This window comes from Anomalospiza imberbis, chromosome 7 (assembly GCF_031753505.1).
Source record: "Anomalospiza imberbis isolate Cuckoo-Finch-1a 21T00152 chromosome 7, ASM3175350v1, whole genome shotgun sequence".
Classification (NCBI taxonomy): Eukaryota; Metazoa; Chordata; class Aves; order Passeriformes; family Viduidae; genus Anomalospiza; species Anomalospiza imberbis.
This window is the reverse complement of record NC_089687.1, coordinates 22,759,774-22,777,659: the sequence shown is the minus strand read 5'-3', so window position 1 is coordinate 22,777,659 and position 17,886 is coordinate 22,759,774. Positions and strand designations below refer to the sequence as shown.

The following is a 17,886-nucleotide window of genomic DNA, read 5'->3' as shown; positions in this document are numbered from 1 at the left end:
TGGCACATGCCAAGGCCTGGAGGGACAGGCACAGCAGGAGATCATGCCCAGACCTCTGCAATTGCTCCCTGGCACTAGGCTGGAAAACATCACAGTCTTGTGGTCAGTCTTGGCAAAAAAGCAAGGTTACAGAAAGGACACAGACATGGCCGAGAGCTGCACAGCCACACTGACACAGAGTCCACAGTCCCAGTGAGCTCCATCTTGTCTATGCTGCCTGTAGCTGCTATAGGTCCCTGGGTATAGTATATATATGTATAGTGCATATAGTATATATACTATATATGGAGAGAGAGAGAGAAAATATAGTATATATGTGTATACATACACACACACACACACATATATACATATATATATATTTACAGGAACAGCCTGTACTGCATATTGTACTTACAGATCCTGGGACTGATAGGATGTGAGTGCAGAACATCTTTGGGCTTAGAGAGGTTTGAAGCATACTGATTTTTAAACAGTGATTTAACCACCGGGCTGTTTGCTTATATGTATTTCATATTATTTATTTATTTGACTTTTTTTTAATCAAAGGTGTATATTGAAAAAGTACTTTATAAAAACTTTTTGAAGGTACTGGCTGTGCACAGAAAGGATCTGATATGTAGCTATCAAGGGCTGAGTAGCTCATGTGCTACCTCTAGACACTGAGCTGGCAGTGGTAATGCAGGTGCTAATGGTAATGGCAGTGAGTTTTTCAGATACTTTCAGCTGTTTATAATGCATTACTGCCCCTCTGTTTTAGACTCTGCCAAATCAGGTTTAGGAATACACAACAGTCTGAAATAAAGATAAACAAATGCAGAGTTGTGAGGCATAGTGATGGGAATGTTAAAAATCCTTATGCACTCTATAAAATGAATGACCATCAGCAGCAAGCAATGCTCTAGAGACTCTCAGAGTCTCTAGCAGAAAGCAATGCTCTCAGAGACTGCAGTGAACCCTGCAAAGTTATCTGCCCAGTCTGGGCCATATTCTAATGAAATAATTTTGAAGTAGATTTGATTCAAGTTCCAGCTTCTTCCTCATGATGTGATTTTTCATAAGTGCTGAGCATTCATATTTCCTACTGAAGTCAACTGAAATTGCAAGTTTTCAGCACATCTTAAATTCAGGCCATTAACCCTTAATTATCATATAATAGCTCAATTAAAAAATCTTCCAAGACTTAGTTCAAGCCAAGCTCCTATGGCTTGCAAGCTAGCTATAAAAAATCCAGTTCTTTAGTGTTGTCTGGGCTCTGGGGACCATTTAAAGCAGTTGCTGTTAACCTTGCTATTTAAAGCAAAAACTGATCAACTGCAAAGGTACCTACTTCTCCTTTCCTTTTGTTTTCTTATAATTTTCTGCACTTTTAGAAGAGTAACTTTTGCTGTCTTCTTTGTCCTTTTTGGTTTTTAATCTGGCACCAAGCCTTTCTTCTCAATGAAAAATACATAATTTCCATGTGATAGGAGAAAGCGTACTGCCCAGCTCTCAGCAAAAGCGGCTGCTTGCTAACCAGAAAAGCTGCAAAAGAACACTCCTCTGTCCCGAGAGGACACATTACATGGCCACTTGGGAGGCAAGTGGTTAACCCTTTCCTGACGTCCAGTGCTGCTGTTAATTTCTGTCTCTCTTTAATATAGATACAAAACCAAGTGAAGCCCTTGTGGTCTTTGCACATAAGAAGGTGATATTAAAGGGGAAGCTAAAATAAACCTGTAGCAAAGGTATGCAGGAATTCCATAATTTGGGGGTGTATTCAAAGCCAGATGAAACCAGATTAAAGACTCTTCCTGGCCTCTGTGACCTTTGGACTGGGTATGAAGAGAAGAGGTGATTTCAGTGCAACCTCAAAGAAAACTCATTTATATTTCTTTAATTTGAGCACAGACTAATTGTTTTTTCTGCCAGCTTGGGAAAGCATTGTACTGTTGTGGTTTGATCATCTATAGGAAAAAAGAATCTAGCCCTAGGGAGATTATTTCAGCTTTGTCCAGCTTGTCATCAAGCCAGTGGACCTTCCTGCTCATAGATGCAGGGGATCGCTCAAAAGGACTATTTTTTAGAATTGCAAGAAAGCTAAAGTAGCTGAGAAGCATCTCTGCCATCGTGTGTGCCTTTTTTTACATTTTTGGTGGCTTACAGCCTTACGTAAAATGAGTCAGATAGATAAAGAGAACTCAATGGGGACAATAAATTTACAGATGGGAGTGAGGAGGGTAGGGGCATAGTGCAGATTAAACTCTTTTTCCCCCCTGTTATACCATGGACTATCCTTAAAAGAAGTGGATATACTGACAGTATTATTTCTCTCATCCTCTTTTTAATCTTCTTCCAGTGTCTAGTGAAGCTGAATGTGAAACTGAAGCCTATGCTGGACTCCGTGGCAGTAAATAGAGGTAAATGGGAGGAGCTGCACCAAAAAAGACTTCCTTCTCAGGCGGCATCCTTGTCCTCCTTTTCCTCTAGTTTCACCATGTCTCTCAAAGACATAAATTAAGCCTGCAAATATCAGTGTCACTTTACAATAAGAGCCGTCTGAAAGGTTTTCATAAGCTTAGACCCACCATTTTTTAAGAAATGCTTTCCCAGATATGCTTAATTGATGGGATATTATCCTGATGGCAGCACAGTTTGCTTCTCCTGGAAGGCTTAGTGGGACTGAATCCTGCAGTGGGATTGCACTGGTATCTGGAGCGACACGGAACACTGAACAGAAGAAGCGTTCATTCAGCTCCACTACATTTCAACTGCTGCTGTAAAAATCTGTAAAGCTGACAACAGACTGAAATATAAGAACTTGCAGCTTAATAAAATTAATAATACAGAGCAGGACTGGGATGCAAGCTGGCCAATTCATATGCAAGGAGCTGCAGAAAACAGAATAGTGTGTAATTACATTGTTGTTTTGCATCTCTTCAGTACATGTTATGAATCAATTATGCCTGCTTTTGTGATGCTCCTCTCCTTCCTCTTTTATGCCTGAATGTTCTGAAAAGCCTGCTTTGTATTCTGAAGAAGTATTTTTTTACAACAAAGCTTCTTAGTGATTGATCAGGGCCTTTAGAATTGCCTACCTTTGCTACATTTAAAAACAAACTTTATTATCTTTAAAAACACCAAGCTGTCCCTTCTTCCCTGAGAAATTCATATTAACACTGCAGCAAATTTCTCAGCAAGAGGAAGTTTGCGTAAAGGCTAAATACTGCATGGTAATTTTAGAATGTTTTTTTTTCTTTTAAAAAATGCTCTTATAACACATTCTTTTTTTGTTTTAAATTATAGAGTCGCCTAAGGAAAAGATTAATTTTTTTTAAATAGAATACAAATAAAAAAGGAAATCTGTTGCTTTGTGCTTCAGGTTTATATTACATTGAAAAGCAGAACATGGATAATTTCTAGTATAATTTCCAGTTTAAATTAGTATTTTAAAATGGTAGAGAGGTAGAATATCATCACACTGGACTACCCCTTACTCTCTCACAGTTCTTTCAGTACAATTTCAAATGCTATTAGTACAGGTAGCACAGCACTAGTCAAGGCTCACCTGTGGTCAAGGTGTGCCTAAAAATCTAATCAAATATGATAGGTCACAAAACCAAATGTCTCTCTGTGATGACCCTAGTATTACCTGAAAGTTGGTCTCCTTCCATTAGTGTCAAGATCATTAATGCAGCAAACCTGTGATCTGTGATTTGAGGGTGTTTTCTCTGCTGCATGACCAGACACAAGAGGAGTCATGTTGCAGTGTTTATGAGTGCCCATTCATAGGGAAAAAAAAAAAAAAAGCCTTTGTACTTCATGAAATATGGGATTCTAAATATAGGGGTTTCTGGCAGCAAAAATTAAAGCTGAATTCAGCTTAGTTTTGCACCTGTGCCAAACTCCATTTACTTCAGTGGAATTACCTTGAACTGGCACCAGATTAATAGAAATCAGAACCTGGCCCAGCTGACCAGATGCTAAAAGAGCTTTTCTCCTTCCTAAGGAAACTGAGTTGTTAGAGCCTTAGAAAAGCTGACTACATCAAACAGAAACAACAAATCTGCCGATCCTTTCTTTAAAAGAAACACAACAAAACAAAAATGTTCTGTGCTTCTAATGGTGTGTAGGACAATAGCTGGAAATTCAGTAGCATTGTGAGCCAATCTGTTAGTGCACAACTGAACCACATCACTCTCTAGCAGAAGAAAGCAGGGAAGGAGCAGAAATGCAAAGTGCACAGCAGTGAGTACACACACAAATGGAAATGTTTCTGCTGTTCTTCTACCACTTCTTTCTTCTCTGAATAAAGCCAGAGCAGTTCAGTAAGCAGCAAGCCATACAAACCTACAACACGTATTTTATTGGAAACACAGCTACTAGGAACCGACAGTACTGTTGGCAGGTACACACAGCTTTCCTGAATTTTGATATTGCATACTGCTAAGTGTAACATAATTTATAATGCATACCCTACAGCCTCCCTGAAGGTTGAGTCTCCCCTCATTTCCTCTCCTTTTTACTGGCTTCAGTGCACTGTTGCCCATGGCAACACCCACTGGCAGGGATGGGGACTCGGCAGCACCGCAGCCTGCCACACAGCTGAAGCCCTAACAATGTCAACCATCAATCAAGTGACTGTTTGTAATTGCCTCCATCTATTTCTCCTGTCTTTTGGTATCTTTGCCATTGTGGGTCAAAATTCAGAAACTGCTGACTAATGTTATGGTTGTGTTCCTCCATCACAAGGAAGAAAATGAGAGCACACGGCTTGATCTTATCAAATTGTTCTCAGGAAAAACAAAACAACCCTACAGAAACTGGGGGGCTCAATAGTGCATCTCAGAACAGCATTCAGTCTCTGAAAGTCATATAGCTCAATCTTTAAAAAACCAACCAACTAAACCAACAAAAACCTTAACTTCTTTTTTTTTAAGACTTAGCTTAGGAAAGAGCCAAAAAAAAAGTGAGAAAAAGATGATTCTTTGTGGAAGCATGAAGTACATTAAAGAAACATATTTCAAATCTATTATATTTTAAGATTGTTGGAAACATTTTTATCTACTGCTTATAAACTTGATGATCAGAAACTGTATCTGCTTTTAATTATTTCTGATAGGGAAAAAATTTCCCAGTATTTCAGTCAGTTCTGCCAAACTGTCTGAGATATGCACAAGAGACATGATTGTGTAGGTTATTTAATCTCATTCTCTGTCTTTTTCTTGCTTCCCTGCCTGCTGAACAAGGAGAGATTAAAAAAAAAAATTGAAATCAGCCTAATTCTGTGAATGCATATAGAACATGGGTCCACAAGAGGCAAGGACAAATCAAGAGAGCATGTGGAGAACACAACTGTTACCCAGGGCAGTGCTGCTTGGCCTTTCCCTTGAGATGCCCAGCACATCAGTAAAAGACAAGTCACCATTTCTTTGCCCCATCTGTAAGTGGAAATCTGGCCTTGACTGAGGCCTCTAGCATTTACAGTTCCAGTGCTAAAATTTGATGGGCACATGGATTGTCCATAGGACACCCAGAGGTGCTTCAGGTTGGTTGTGGCAATGCCTTTTTTCTAGGTGTCCTACTGACTCGTGCCAACTGCAGACTGAATTCTGTCAGGTTTCTAGGCCCATGAACTACAGGCCTTGAAGTCTCACAAAAGCCAGGCAGCAGCCTTAATTTTGTCACCAGAAAATGCTCAGGTCTTCATCCCCATCCTCAAAGGTAGTTCAGGCCAAACAGTAAGTTCATTTGGGATTCCCACCTGTGAAACCACTTACCAAAATCACCCTTTCCTCAGAAAAAATGAAACCCAAATAAAACAGTAATTTTTAAAAACCCATCATAAATGTTCTACAATTGCAAGGGCTAATCAGGAAGGAGCTTGATTTCGAGCAGGTTTCTGAACTGCAGGTGCATCTGCCCCACCAGCTGGTGGCGAGTAACAAGGGTGGGCTTGTCTCCTGCCCTTCCTCCAAAAGCCCCTTTCATGTGCTCAGCAAGGAGACAAGGATGCCCACTGGGTACAGCCCCAATTTTGGCTTCACTCCTGAGAGGGGCATGGGGCAGACAGGCTTTGGGGGAAGAGCTCGGGTCTTGTATGGGCATTCTCTTGGACTAAATTGCTCCTCTGCAACACGACAATGGGACCCCACCAGAAAACTGAACACTGTCCAAGGCAAGGAGCACCTGGGGTAGAGGATCTCCGGTGGTTGAGACAGAAGAACCTCCCAAGAACAAGATGTCCAAAAGGTGTCTTTGGCCATAAGTCGAGTAGTGAAACCAGACAATTCCCTCCCAGCCCAGGACCTACAGACAAATAAGAACAGCTGCATAATGTGATGGAGATGCAGACTCTGCTTGTCAGGACGTGGTTTTGCTCCTGCTCTGAAGCAGAGCTGCACAAGGTCAGGCAGCAGTAACTCACTGAGGTTTAAAGTGGATGTCTCATGTGGCAGGCAGGCACAGAACTCCCCACACAGCTCTGTCTCAGCCAACCCCTAGGATTTACAGGGCATGGGGTCTTGCCAAGAAGGTCAATTGTGTGTTTTGTAACCACAGCGCAGACAAGTATGTTTCATTCTAGCTCAGGTATTTCTTCAGATGGTGTCCTTGGTACAGCAGCTGTGTTTTTCTGGTCTGGTGACCTTGCTAATTGCTCCTTCTTAGAGAACACTGCAATTTCATAATGTGCCTGTAGTTACCAACAAAGCCAATACTAGTACTCACATATTATTTTTGAAAACTGCAACCAGCAGTGCCTAATGTCACTTGTAATATTTAGATTAATTCATTCTACTGGAAAAACAGGAGTGTTTCAGTCTACAGGCCAAATACTTATTTTCCCTTTATAAAATTAAATCAATTTTAGTTCCTGATAAGTCATTTGTGCATTGTGTGAAAGTTTAAAACAGGTTTATTTCAAAGATACATAAAACATACTAACAGTCACTTCAATGCCTAGAGTGTATGGGCAAGAAAATAAGAGAGCAAGAAGGTTTTTTTTAATGGCTTTTTCAAAGGAGGAGTTTTCAAAGAGTAAAATCATGTGAATGGTTTCTAACATAGCAATGAAGTGGGACGTGTGAGATGCCCCAGAGATTCCTGTCGCTGGAATGTGCCACTATTGGAATACATCCTGTATATTGCTTGCTACCTTTTCTTTCTTGGATTACTTTGTATTTAATTATGAATTCTTAAGCATGTAGGCCATTACATCTTACAGTTTTCTGGGGAATACACCTGTGGGAGACAGCTGATAAAATGCACAGAAATACCATGTGTCTGTTCTAAGGCAAGTGATTCCCAGATACTTGCAAAATGTGTAACTTAAAAGATTTCTGTATCCTTTTTTTTTTTTCATCTTAAAACCATTACTCTTATTGTTTTGCTTAGTAGATCAAACTATGTTGGTTCAGCTTTCAAAGCATGCTTTTGAAATTAGCAACTTGGTTTTACTGGTCTTTAAAAAGATAAATAATTTTAACAGCTTACTATGATTTTATTATTATTATTACTTTTCTTTGAAACTTGTTGGGATCAGCCAGAGCTGTGTCTATTGATTACTGAATTACAAATAGAAGATCCTAAAAACATGCGAGACTGAGCAGCCCAGATACGAATTTTGACACACAGCCTTGCAGCACTCATTCCTGGGGGCAAACCAAACTCCTTCCCTGGATATGCTTGGCATTAGACTGGAATGACCAGAAACCAGATCTGTCTGGTGACCCTAAGGGAAGCTATTGACATGCACAGAAATCACACAGATTATGCAGTCTGTGGTCCAGAGTATCACTGGCCAGTAGAAATACCATGGGGGGGGAAAAAAAAGTCCTGCCTGGCAAAGCACAATTACATTGTTAAATAAGGAAAGTTGGAAGTAATTTTTCTGCTTTTGAAAGCTGCAGGAAAGCTGTTGGATTGTGGCAAAGTACAGACATAGTTCCTGCCATCCACCAGCCTTAACCAACTTAAGAAGCTGTAAAGAGGATGTTTCATGTGGACAAAGCCCAAGACAGAGGTTAAATGCTTCCTGCCCTGGACTATGTGTTTAGCTTAGAGCGTGCTTTTACACCACTTACGCTTAAAAGAACTTTTACACAGCATTTAGAAAGACAGCAGCTGATTTGTACTCGTTATTCCTCCCGGCTGCACGAGATCCCGAAATGAGGGATCCCGAAATTCTGGCCCAGGCAGCGACTTCAGGAGGCTCCATCTCTCTGCGCCAGTTCGGAACCGGCACTGAACTCGCCGTGTCAGTGCTCGGGCCATGGGCGCAGGGAGGGGAGCAGAGGAGGGCGGGCAAACGCAGAGGACGCGGCTCCGCTGCCGGCACCAGCTGCCACTGGCGGCGGCAGGGCAGTCGGTCAGGCTGGGGCGCGGCGGCCGCCGCCACCGCCGCCACCGCCGCCACACGGCACCGTCCGCGCCGCCGCTTCCGGGGCGGCGCCCGCCCGCACGAGGGCACTTCCGCCCCGGCGGCGGCGTTGCCATGGCAGCGATGGCCCCGCTTCCGCCGCCGCCGCGGCAGTGCTGGGGCCGGCCATGGAGGCCGCGCCGGTGCCCGAGGGGCAGCATACAGCCGTGGTGTACGGGCTCATCGGCAGCGGGCGCTTCGCGGAGGCGGTGTCGCTGCTGAACCGCGGGCTGCAGAAGAGCTGCCGCTCCCGGGGCTGCCTCTCGCTGCTGGGCTACTGCCACTACCAGCTGCAGGAGTTCGCGGCGGCGGCCGAGTGCTACGAGCAGCTGGTGGCGCTGCACCCGCAGCTGCTGCCGTACCGCCTGTGCCACGCGCAGGCCCTCTACAAGGCCGGGCTGTTCGCCGAGGCCCTGCGCGTCGCCAGCCCGCTGCTGGACGTCCCCGCCTTCCACCGCCGGGCCCTGCGCCTCCAGGCCGCTGTCCACTATGCCCAGGGCGACCTCCCGGCGGCCCAGAGCCTCGTGGAGGAGGAGCTCGCCGCCGCTGCTGATGGCGGCTCCGGAGCGGCCGAGGACCCGTCGGAGCGGGCCGATGCCGAGGTCAACCTGGGCTGCCTGCTGTACCGGCAGGGCCGGCACGAAGAGGCCAGCGGCAAGTTTGCCAGCGCCATGCAAGTGTTGGGGTACTGCCCGGAGCTGTCCTACAACATGGCACTGTGCTCCTACGCGGCCAAGCAGTACCATGCTGCCCTTAAGTACATATCCGACATCATCAAGCGCGGCATCCACCAGCACCCAGAGCTCAACGTGGGCATGACCACCGAGGGCATCGACGTCCGCAGCGTGGGCAACACGCTGCTCCTGCACCGCACGGCCCTGGTGGAGGCCTTCAACCTCAAGGCGGCCATTGAGTACCAGCTGCGCAACGTGCGAGCGGCTCAGGAAGCGCTCACGGATATGCCACCGAGGGCCGAGGAGGAGCTGGATCCGGTCACGCTGCACAACCAAGCACTCATGAACATGGACAACCAGCCCACTGATGGGTTTGGGAAGCTGCAGTTTCTTCTCCTGCAGAATCCCTGTCCACCAGAAACTTTTGGTAACTTGCTACTTCTCTATTGCAAGCATCAATACTACGACCTGGCAGCCGATGTGCTGGCAGAGAATGCTCATCTGACCTACAAACTGCTCACACCTTATCTGTACAATTTCTTGGATGCCATTATTACTTGTCAAACGGCCCCTGAGGAGGCTTTCCACAAGCTAGATGATTCAGTAGGGACAATGACTGAGCAGCTGAGAAAACTCACAAAACAGGTACAGGAAGCTAGGCAAAATTGGGATGATGAAGCTCTAAAAAAGGCAATTAATGAATATGATGAGACTCTGGATAAATATATACCTGTCTTGATGGCCCAGGCAAAGATTTACTGGGACATGAAGAACTATGCAATGGTAGAAAAGATCTTCCACAAATCAGTGGAGTTCTGCAAGGAACACGAGGTGTGGAAGCTCAATGTGGCTCACGTGCTCTTCATGCAGGAGAACAAGTATAAAGAGGCTATTAGCTTCTATGAGCCAATAGTTAAAAAGCACTACGACAACATTCTCGATGTCAGTGCCATTGTGTTAGCAAACCTCTGCGTTTCCTACATCCTGACAAGCCAGAATGAGGATGCAGAGGAACTAATGAGGAAGATTGAGAAGGCAGAAGAGCAGCTGTCTTACGATCATCCTGATAAAAACACCTACCATCTTTGCATTGTCAATCTAGTCATTGGTACCCTGTACTGTGTAAAGGGAAACTATGAGTTCGGTATTTCAAGGATCATTAAAAGCCTGGAGCCATATAACAAAAAGCTGAGCACGGACACGTGGTATTACGCTAAGCGATGTTTCCTGTCCTTGCTGGAGAACATGTCCAAGCACATGATCATGCTGCGTGACAGTGTGATTCAGGAGTGTCTGCAGTTTCTGAAGCAATGTGAACAGTATGGAAGAAACATCCCAGCTGTCATTGAGCACCCCCTTGAAGAGAATGGGATGCACAGTGGGAAAAACACAGTCACCTATGAAGCCAGGCTTTTGAGGGCACTGATGTATAAGATCACTGGGTGGGCTGAGTAAATGCTGTTATCACACAGCAGGAATGAGAACTTTGTTCTTTTCTTGTGCTTGTGAGGTAAAAATCACAAAAATCTGTAAGGATGTTTTGCTGTTTTTTAACAATGTTCAGTAGAAAATAGAATATTTTTACGAAATTAAGCTGTACCAGATAAGTAGGAGCATTCTCAGTAACCAGTCATGTTAAATAAAACTTAAAATGTGTTGACCAAGAATGTCATTATGGAAATACCATAGAGTTTTCACCCATAAGATAATACTTTATCCTTATGAAAATTTGATCAAGTTTATTTTCATTGGTTGACATTTGAAAAAAAAAATTGTTATCTGTCTCTTCTAGGATAGAATTTGAAGAAACTGTTGTTTTAATTATCTTATTTGTGTCTATGTGTGATACATTTCTTTCTTCCACTTTTTCTAAGGTATTTTTAATATGTTGCAGATCACGTCAATAGTATATTTAAACAGAAGAAATGGCTTTATATTAAAAAATCAGTTCTACAAACATAAACATTTTGTTTTGTTAACTCATTAATAATGCATGAGTGTTCTAGCAAATTCTATAACTAATACAGTGACCAGAAATAAATTCCAAGAAGGCTCTATTAGGATGATACCTCACTTTAGATCTACATTTAAAATAAAATTTGTTATGACAGCTGGCTTCAGAGATACTGATCTGTGCTGCCTTTCAGAGTCCTGGTGCCCACACCATCTGGGTGGCAGCTGTTGCCCTGAAAACCTGTTCAGTAGCAAGGGCTTACTTAGTAATTCAGTCCTCCATGTGCAGCCCCTCCAATCCAAATACTATTCTTAAAACAGTCTCTGGTAAGAGACCCATGAATGTGAAATTATATTCTTTAAGAAAAACCCATTGTAACTTCCATTTCATGCAAGGTTTACAACCTGTACCCTTGGATGGAAGAAACCTGCTTCTGTTTCCTCTTTATGTCATACTCTTCCTGCACCTCTCAACACTTGTCCAAAACCCTGTTTATTTGCTTAATGCATTTACTTGGCATTTCCTTCACCGTGGCATCAGTCAGTGTATTTTCTCAACAGTCTTCCCATCCCTTTTCAAACATACATGTTCTACAGTGAAGTGCAATCAAAATGCCTTCCAGTGCTTTTATGCAGTCTGGTTCTCTGCTTCATGGCTGCTCTCCTTTTTGTGCATTTGAAGTAATGTGTGAACTGAAGTTTTTAAAATAAGGATCAAAAATCTGTGGCTTTAATTAATTTTCTTACCTTTGATACCAGCTCCCTGAAGAGCTGTCCTGAGGGAATTTTGAATCAGTCTGCATGTTCCTCAGAATCCAGTTTCTATGCTGTGGTTTACCTGGAAAGAAAGAGAACAGCATTTTTGAAGTTTTGAAGCTATTACAAAGGAATGGCATAATTAATCCTTCCAGAGAGTTAAGGTATATAGGAACTGCACAGGCCTACAACCATTTCAACACAGAGAAAGTCAGCTCTTGTCTGCTGGGGGAGAAAACTCTCAGGGCTGAGCATATCACGTGTGACTAAAGGAAATGCTGTGGGTTAGGTAATGCTACAGTTTACCCTAACTGTCCTATAACAGTAAATTATAATCAAATTTAACAGTGTTAAGAATGGAAAAATGTTCTAGAGAGACTAGAGAGCAGACAGGAGATGCAGCAAGGTGTCCTAGAGAGGCCTCCATAGCTCATCACTAGGCCATTAAGCCCCTGATTATTGTGATATTAAATATTTCCCACAACTGTTTCCCCATGGGGAGGAGACCTGTGATTTCAAATTTTGTTCACCTCCATGAAGCACAGCAGCAGGCTGTAAAGCATGTCTCTAATTTACAGTGCAATTGTATTATATATTATGCAGCATAAACAGAATGACCTTTAAAAAAAAGTTTTTAAAAAGTCACACCACATAACAGTGTCTGAAGTGCAGCAATAGGCAATGCCCTTTATTTAATATTCATTGTGCATTTTCCGTAAAAGTCAGTGGTCATTTAAAAAAAAAATCACTTTGCAGATTCGTGCCCCTGCAAATGTTGAACGCCCTCTAATGGAGAGCAGTTCAAGATACTGATATGCTTTTGGTTTTCCATACAGCCAGAGTGTGGCTTTCACGAGGGCACTGCTGCCAGGATTTGCAGCCCCAAGCACTTCATCGTTTCCTTGCCTCCCGCGCCCACATGGCTGCACAGCAAATAGGCAGAGGCAGCAGGGCCCGCCGGCTCTGGCACACACTGCCTGCAGCAGCCTGCGGCCAAGGCACCAGCTCCTTGGCCACAGGACAGGGAGGGAGATGAGCCATGCTCCCAATAGGAAAAATGTCCCCAAAAAAGGCTGTGGAGTTCTGCAAGCTGTGGCTGTTGTAGAAGATGCGGATAGAAGGTAGTTGGCATGCCTGAAATTTGCTTCAACCTGTTACATCACAACCAAAGCGGCAAGAACAGCATTTTTCCTGTTCTTCCCTTTTCCTGCTGTTTTTATGTGCCTTTCCTCAAGGAATATGCTGTGCCTGCAGACAACCCAGGGCTTCTGAGTAGGTTGGGTGATGCTGAACACAAGGACCTCAAAGTAGAGAGACCTCTGCTGCTGAAAGAAGAGGGAGGAGTGGCAGAACTGAGGTACAACAGGAGGAGGAGGCCTGAGACAGGCACTTCCTCCTCTGCTGCATCAAAAGATGCTTCTGCATGGAGTCTCCTCTCCATTCCAGTGGCATTTTCCACCCTGTCCACCATGGCCACTTCCTCAGCAATAGCACCCAACCTTCCCATGGCAGTGACATGCTGGGGCAGACGCCCTCACCCTTGTTTTTTCCTGAAGAGCGGCCTACCCACGCGCTCTGTGCCCAGAAGAACTGGGGCCTGCGCTTGCGTAGCTGACATCTTTTGCAAAGTAGGACTGTTGCTTCCTCCAGTGGCAAGCACACGTTTATAGCATCTCCCACTGCAGAGCACTTTGGTCATGAAAAATATATAAATGTTACAACTTCTTTTATTACCATCTTTATACCACATTTAATGTTATTGCTATGTGACTTACACGCAAAATACATTTTTAAAGGAAAGCACATACATTTTTATTTAGAGAGAAAGGAAGATAGCAAGTAATAGTTAATGCTCCCTATACATATAGTAAAATCCACCTAAATTAATGCCCTAAGTCAGCAGAGTCCTTTTGTTCCAAAAAAATATCAAAAACACTACCCAGAAACGTCGGACCATATTCCCAGGGCCTGCAATGGGCAAACAGCTGCAGATAAGCTCAGATTCCTAAGTAAGAGCCTCTGTTCGTTTGTGGGTTTTGTTTTTTGGTTTTGTTTGGTTTTGGTTGTTTTTTTTTTTTTTAATTTTTATTGGGAGCAAGGGGAAAGAAGCCCTCTGTTGCAGCATCTATGTCTGAAAGGTGAGCAGCATAAGATGCTTCCCATGTACATCACCCCCATACCAAGGCCAGTCTTCAGGATTTTATTTGCACTTATAGCCTCTTTTGTACCTTGCCCTTACAGGACATCTTGTGAAATGTTCTTGTCCTCAAAACTTGCAAGGGCTTGACACCCATATTGCAGGTGACAAACTGTGTTGTACTGCAGTGGACACTTTTTTTTTTTTTCCCAATTACCTTTGCAGTAATCACAGCACACATTGCACAAGCAAAGGCCCAAGACCAACGTTCTGACAGCAGCCCACCTGCACTGGCAGAAGCAGGAGAGGCACAGAGGGCCTGAGATACAGGTTACTTTATGCCCCACCTTGGATTCCCTTGGTGCTCAAATCTCCATCAAATGTCTGCTGACCCTTGTGATCAGCTCCACAGTCAGAGCTGATCAAAAAAGTTCTGTAATCAAGGGGTGGCTGACTTTATGGTAAGACAGAGACAAAAGGTGAGACAGCAGGGTCTTCCTATACAGTGCTGGGAGGAACATGACCATCTTCCTTGGGAAAGTTGTGCATACTCCTACTGGGTAAGCAAGCCTCTTTTAGCAGGAGAACAAGGAATGTTATTTCTCTAAAAATGGTGAGGTTACAAGAATAAAAGTATATTAGTAAATAAAAGTAAAATTAGTAAATACAAGAATAAAAGCTGGTTTTGACAGCCCATTCCACAATATCTTACTGACAACATCATCTTTTAGAAGCCTGAGTTCAAAACTTCCACAAATCCATGCTGGCTTTAGCTTCCAGCAAAGGCAGAAGAGTCTAACCCTGAAAAATTCAGATTTGGAACACTGGTGTGATAATGTGGCTGTGTGGGCTGAAAGATAAGTACTGAAAGATCCATCCCTTCCTCTCCCTCAGGCTTTTCTTCCTTTATTTCTCTTTAACCTTTCAGTGAATTAAATACCTCTGTATTTTGGGACTCTGCTAAAACCTGCTATCTTCTTAAGGAGTGGGTATGGCCAGGACAATGCACATCTTCTTCATGTTTTTGAAGGAAATGTTTTTGCACCTCATTTGGACAACCTGTTCTACACAAAGAAACAGTTTCTAAATGAAGTAAAAGAGGCTTTAACTACTGACAAACTTTTAGGCTCTATTTTCAGCAAAGCATTACTTTTTTTTTGGCTGATGCTTTTCCATTAAGTAGAGAAATTGAGACATTTGGACTCATTTTCCTAAGAACTTTTTGATTAGCATAGTTTTCTTAGATCTTGCCTGAATTTAAACTAATAAAGCCTTAGAGCAGGCCTTGCCAAACCAAACAGTCCAGAATATTTCTATTTTTTAAGATCTTCCCCTAAATTCACTGTAGTTTATAGTCCAAACTGCAGGCCAGGAAAACCAATTAAAAAGTTCACATTGACTTCAATGAGTCTTCAATTGGCACCTTAAAAAATACCAATTTTCACAGACTAGTTTTTCAAGCCATCCAAGCGCAGCTTCTGGAAAGTACTGGAATGCTACAACCGCAGTCTTATTCAAAGACAAAACCCCTTGTTTCTACCTACTTAAAATGCTGCTTAGAAATCAGCTAAGCCATGTTTCCTATGGCGCAGCTGCTGCACATTAAGAAACCATCACTGTTGCTCAAGGAGAAGCGGAATTTGGCAGGGTTTTCTGATCCTTCACCTGGACCTGGCCAGGCACAGCCTCCGCCAGCAAGCACAGCGCCGCCGCGGCTCCGAGCACAGGGCTGAGCACTCCCAGCCAGCTCGCATGATTAGCCCTGCAGCGCAGCCCAGCCCCGGGAGATAGCCGTGTCCCCTCAGCCACCCTGCCACGAACGGCTCGGAAAGGGAGATTGAAAGCAGAATCGCCACATTTTCTCTGGAATCATCACTCAGCATCACAAACTTCTAAACTTCCCGGGGTGAATGTATGCACTGGCTCTGAATGGTCTGAGCCTCTCACGGCTTTTTTGTCCTCTGCTGTGCACACTCATCCACTTCCCTGAATTTCAGCCTTTCTTACTGCTTACCTTCTCCTTTCCCCCATCTCTGCCCCTAGGACCCTTTCCAGCCTGTGTCACGAGCAGGGAACAGGTTGACAAACAGCTTTTTATGAGTCGGTTTTATTTTATAGCTCTCTTTCCCGTGGGAGAGGGCAGAAGGAGTTGGCTAACACTCAGATCCTGTTGGGTTGAACTGTTTACTAACAGCCGTTTTCCAAATTAAAATTAGCACAGCTCGGATTTTTCTGAGCTGCACTTCTCTGGTGCCTCACAGAGCTCTTTGTGTGCCCCTTCGCTGATTCACGGCCGCTCACACGGCCAGCAAACAGGAACGCGAGAGCTCGACACGGCGTGTCGGATTTTCTTGCTCTGTCAATAGTATTTATCACTGCGGCTCCCACGCGGAGCAGGAGGAGATGGAGAAGCACCATCGGCGCTGAGGGACGGAGCATTCAGAGCGCACATAAATCCTTTGCTCTTCCCCTGCTGAGCAGCTCAAGGCACATGGCGTTTTTGCGGCGTCGAGCGCCACACGCTCTGATGGCCGGCCCGGCAGCAAAGGCGCAGCCAGCACACCGACACCCCCGCGCCGCTGCCGCAGGTGTGGAGACACAGAATTTTCCCCAGGCAGCAGCAGGAACCGGGCCCCGGTTCAGCAGGAGCCGCGGCCCGGCTGACTCTTGCGGCGGGGCCGGGCCGTGCTGCAGAGGGCGCTGCTGCACCGGGCTGGGCCGGGACCCGCGGGCCGGCAGCGGGAACGGGAATGAGCCGGGAGCCCGAACGGGCCGGCAGCGGGAACGGGAATGAGCCGGGAGCCCGAACGGGCCGGCAGCGGGAACGGGAATGAGCCGGGAGCCCGAACGGGCCGGCAGCGGGAACGGGAATGAGCCGGGAGCCCGAACGGGCCGGCAACGGGAACGGGAATGAGCCGGGAGCCCAAACGGGCCGGCAGTGGGAACGGGAATGAGCCGGGAGCCCGAACGGGCCGGCAGCGGGAACGGGAATGAGCCGGGAGCCCGAACGGGCCGGCAACGGGAACGGGCCGTGCCGCCGGCGCAGGGCCGCTCCCGACACAAAGGGAAGCGGAACCCCGCGCTTCCCAGCCCACGGTAGAGCTCCCTGCGTCGCATGGCCGGAGAGAAGGAATGTCCCAACCGAGAGGTGAAAGGCAACGTAGCCCTGCTCCCTCGGGCCCGGCGCTGGCCTGCCCTCGGCTCTCCAGGAAATCCCTACTGCCCTTTCCCCGCGTTTAGGAGGAAAAAGGACATGCACGGCCCAGCAGAGAGGCGCTCGTGCTGCCTGTCACCATCAGCAGGAGGACAGCAATTTTGGGTACCAGTGCCTTCAGCCCAGGGATGCAGGCAATGCCATGCACCACCGCAGCCTCCTGCTCCCCTCTAGCACCTTACAGGGACTGCACGTTGGAGAGGAACCTGCCCTTAAGTAGCGCAGTCTGACCTCGAGGCAGGTATTTGCTCAGTCCCGTGCACACCTGACCGCACCAGAGCGCCCCAGACTGGTGCCGGTGGCACAGCGGGGAGCGTTAGCTCACACGCGGCAGCACCGCCCCATCCGCCTCTGCTGAGCGCTCGCAATCGTGTGCGAGGCAAGAATCACCCTCTAGAGATGGGGAGAAGCCGCAGGTTTACCCGGCATAACCGGGGCCACCTGCTTTTCTGCCTCTCAGCCTGCGCAAGAATGTATCGGGGCTTCGGAAGGCAAGAAATGCTGGTAACGAGACTCGGTAGCAGTGAAACAGTCAACAAAATACAAAGCTGTTAGAGCGGGATGGCGTCTCTGGGAAGGGAGATGCAGTAGCCCTGCCCTCTGCCTTTGTGCTCAATCCAGGGCAGAAGAGGCGTAGAGACGCCTCCCTGATCTTGTGAAATGCCTGCCAGCGAGCATGTGTATTGTACTGTGAAATTTTTGTGACTTGCTAGGTTATAAAGCTGGTTATAGGAGAATTTAATAAAAAAAGGAA

General features: G+C 45.5%; 2 protein-coding genes across 3 annotated transcripts in view; both read left to right on the top strand.

Moving 5' to 3' along the window:
* The window catches only part of PDE11A (phosphodiesterase 11A), a 107,488-nt gene extending 101,627 nt beyond the window's left edge, over positions 1–5,861 (top strand). For both annotated transcript variants that reach the window (XM_068195983.1, XM_068195984.1), the window contains exon 20: positions 2,339–5,861. In XM_068195983.1, coding sequence (XP_068052084.1) covers positions 2,339–2,500 — 162 coding nt within the window. In that variant the 3' untranslated portion in view covers positions 2,501–5,861. The remainder of the gene's footprint in view (positions 1–2,338) is intronic.
* Positions 5,862–8,473: 2,612 nt separating this feature from the next.
* LOC137477204 (intraflagellar transport protein 70B-like) lies at positions 8,474–10,822 on the top strand. The gene has a single exon (XM_068195982.1). The coding sequence runs from the start codon at positions 8,527–8,529 to the stop codon at positions 10,525–10,527; it is 2,001 nt and encodes a 666-aa protein (XP_068052083.1). The 5' UTR covers positions 8,474–8,526; the 3' UTR covers positions 10,528–10,822.
* Positions 10,823–17,886: the final 7,064 nt, after the last annotated feature.

What these genes read in the sequence shown, in the direction of transcription:
- LOC137477204 (XM_068195982.1), top strand. Translation starts at nt 8,527, where the DNA reads ATGGAGGCCGCGCCGGTGCCCGAGGGGCAGCATACAGCCGTGGTGTAC.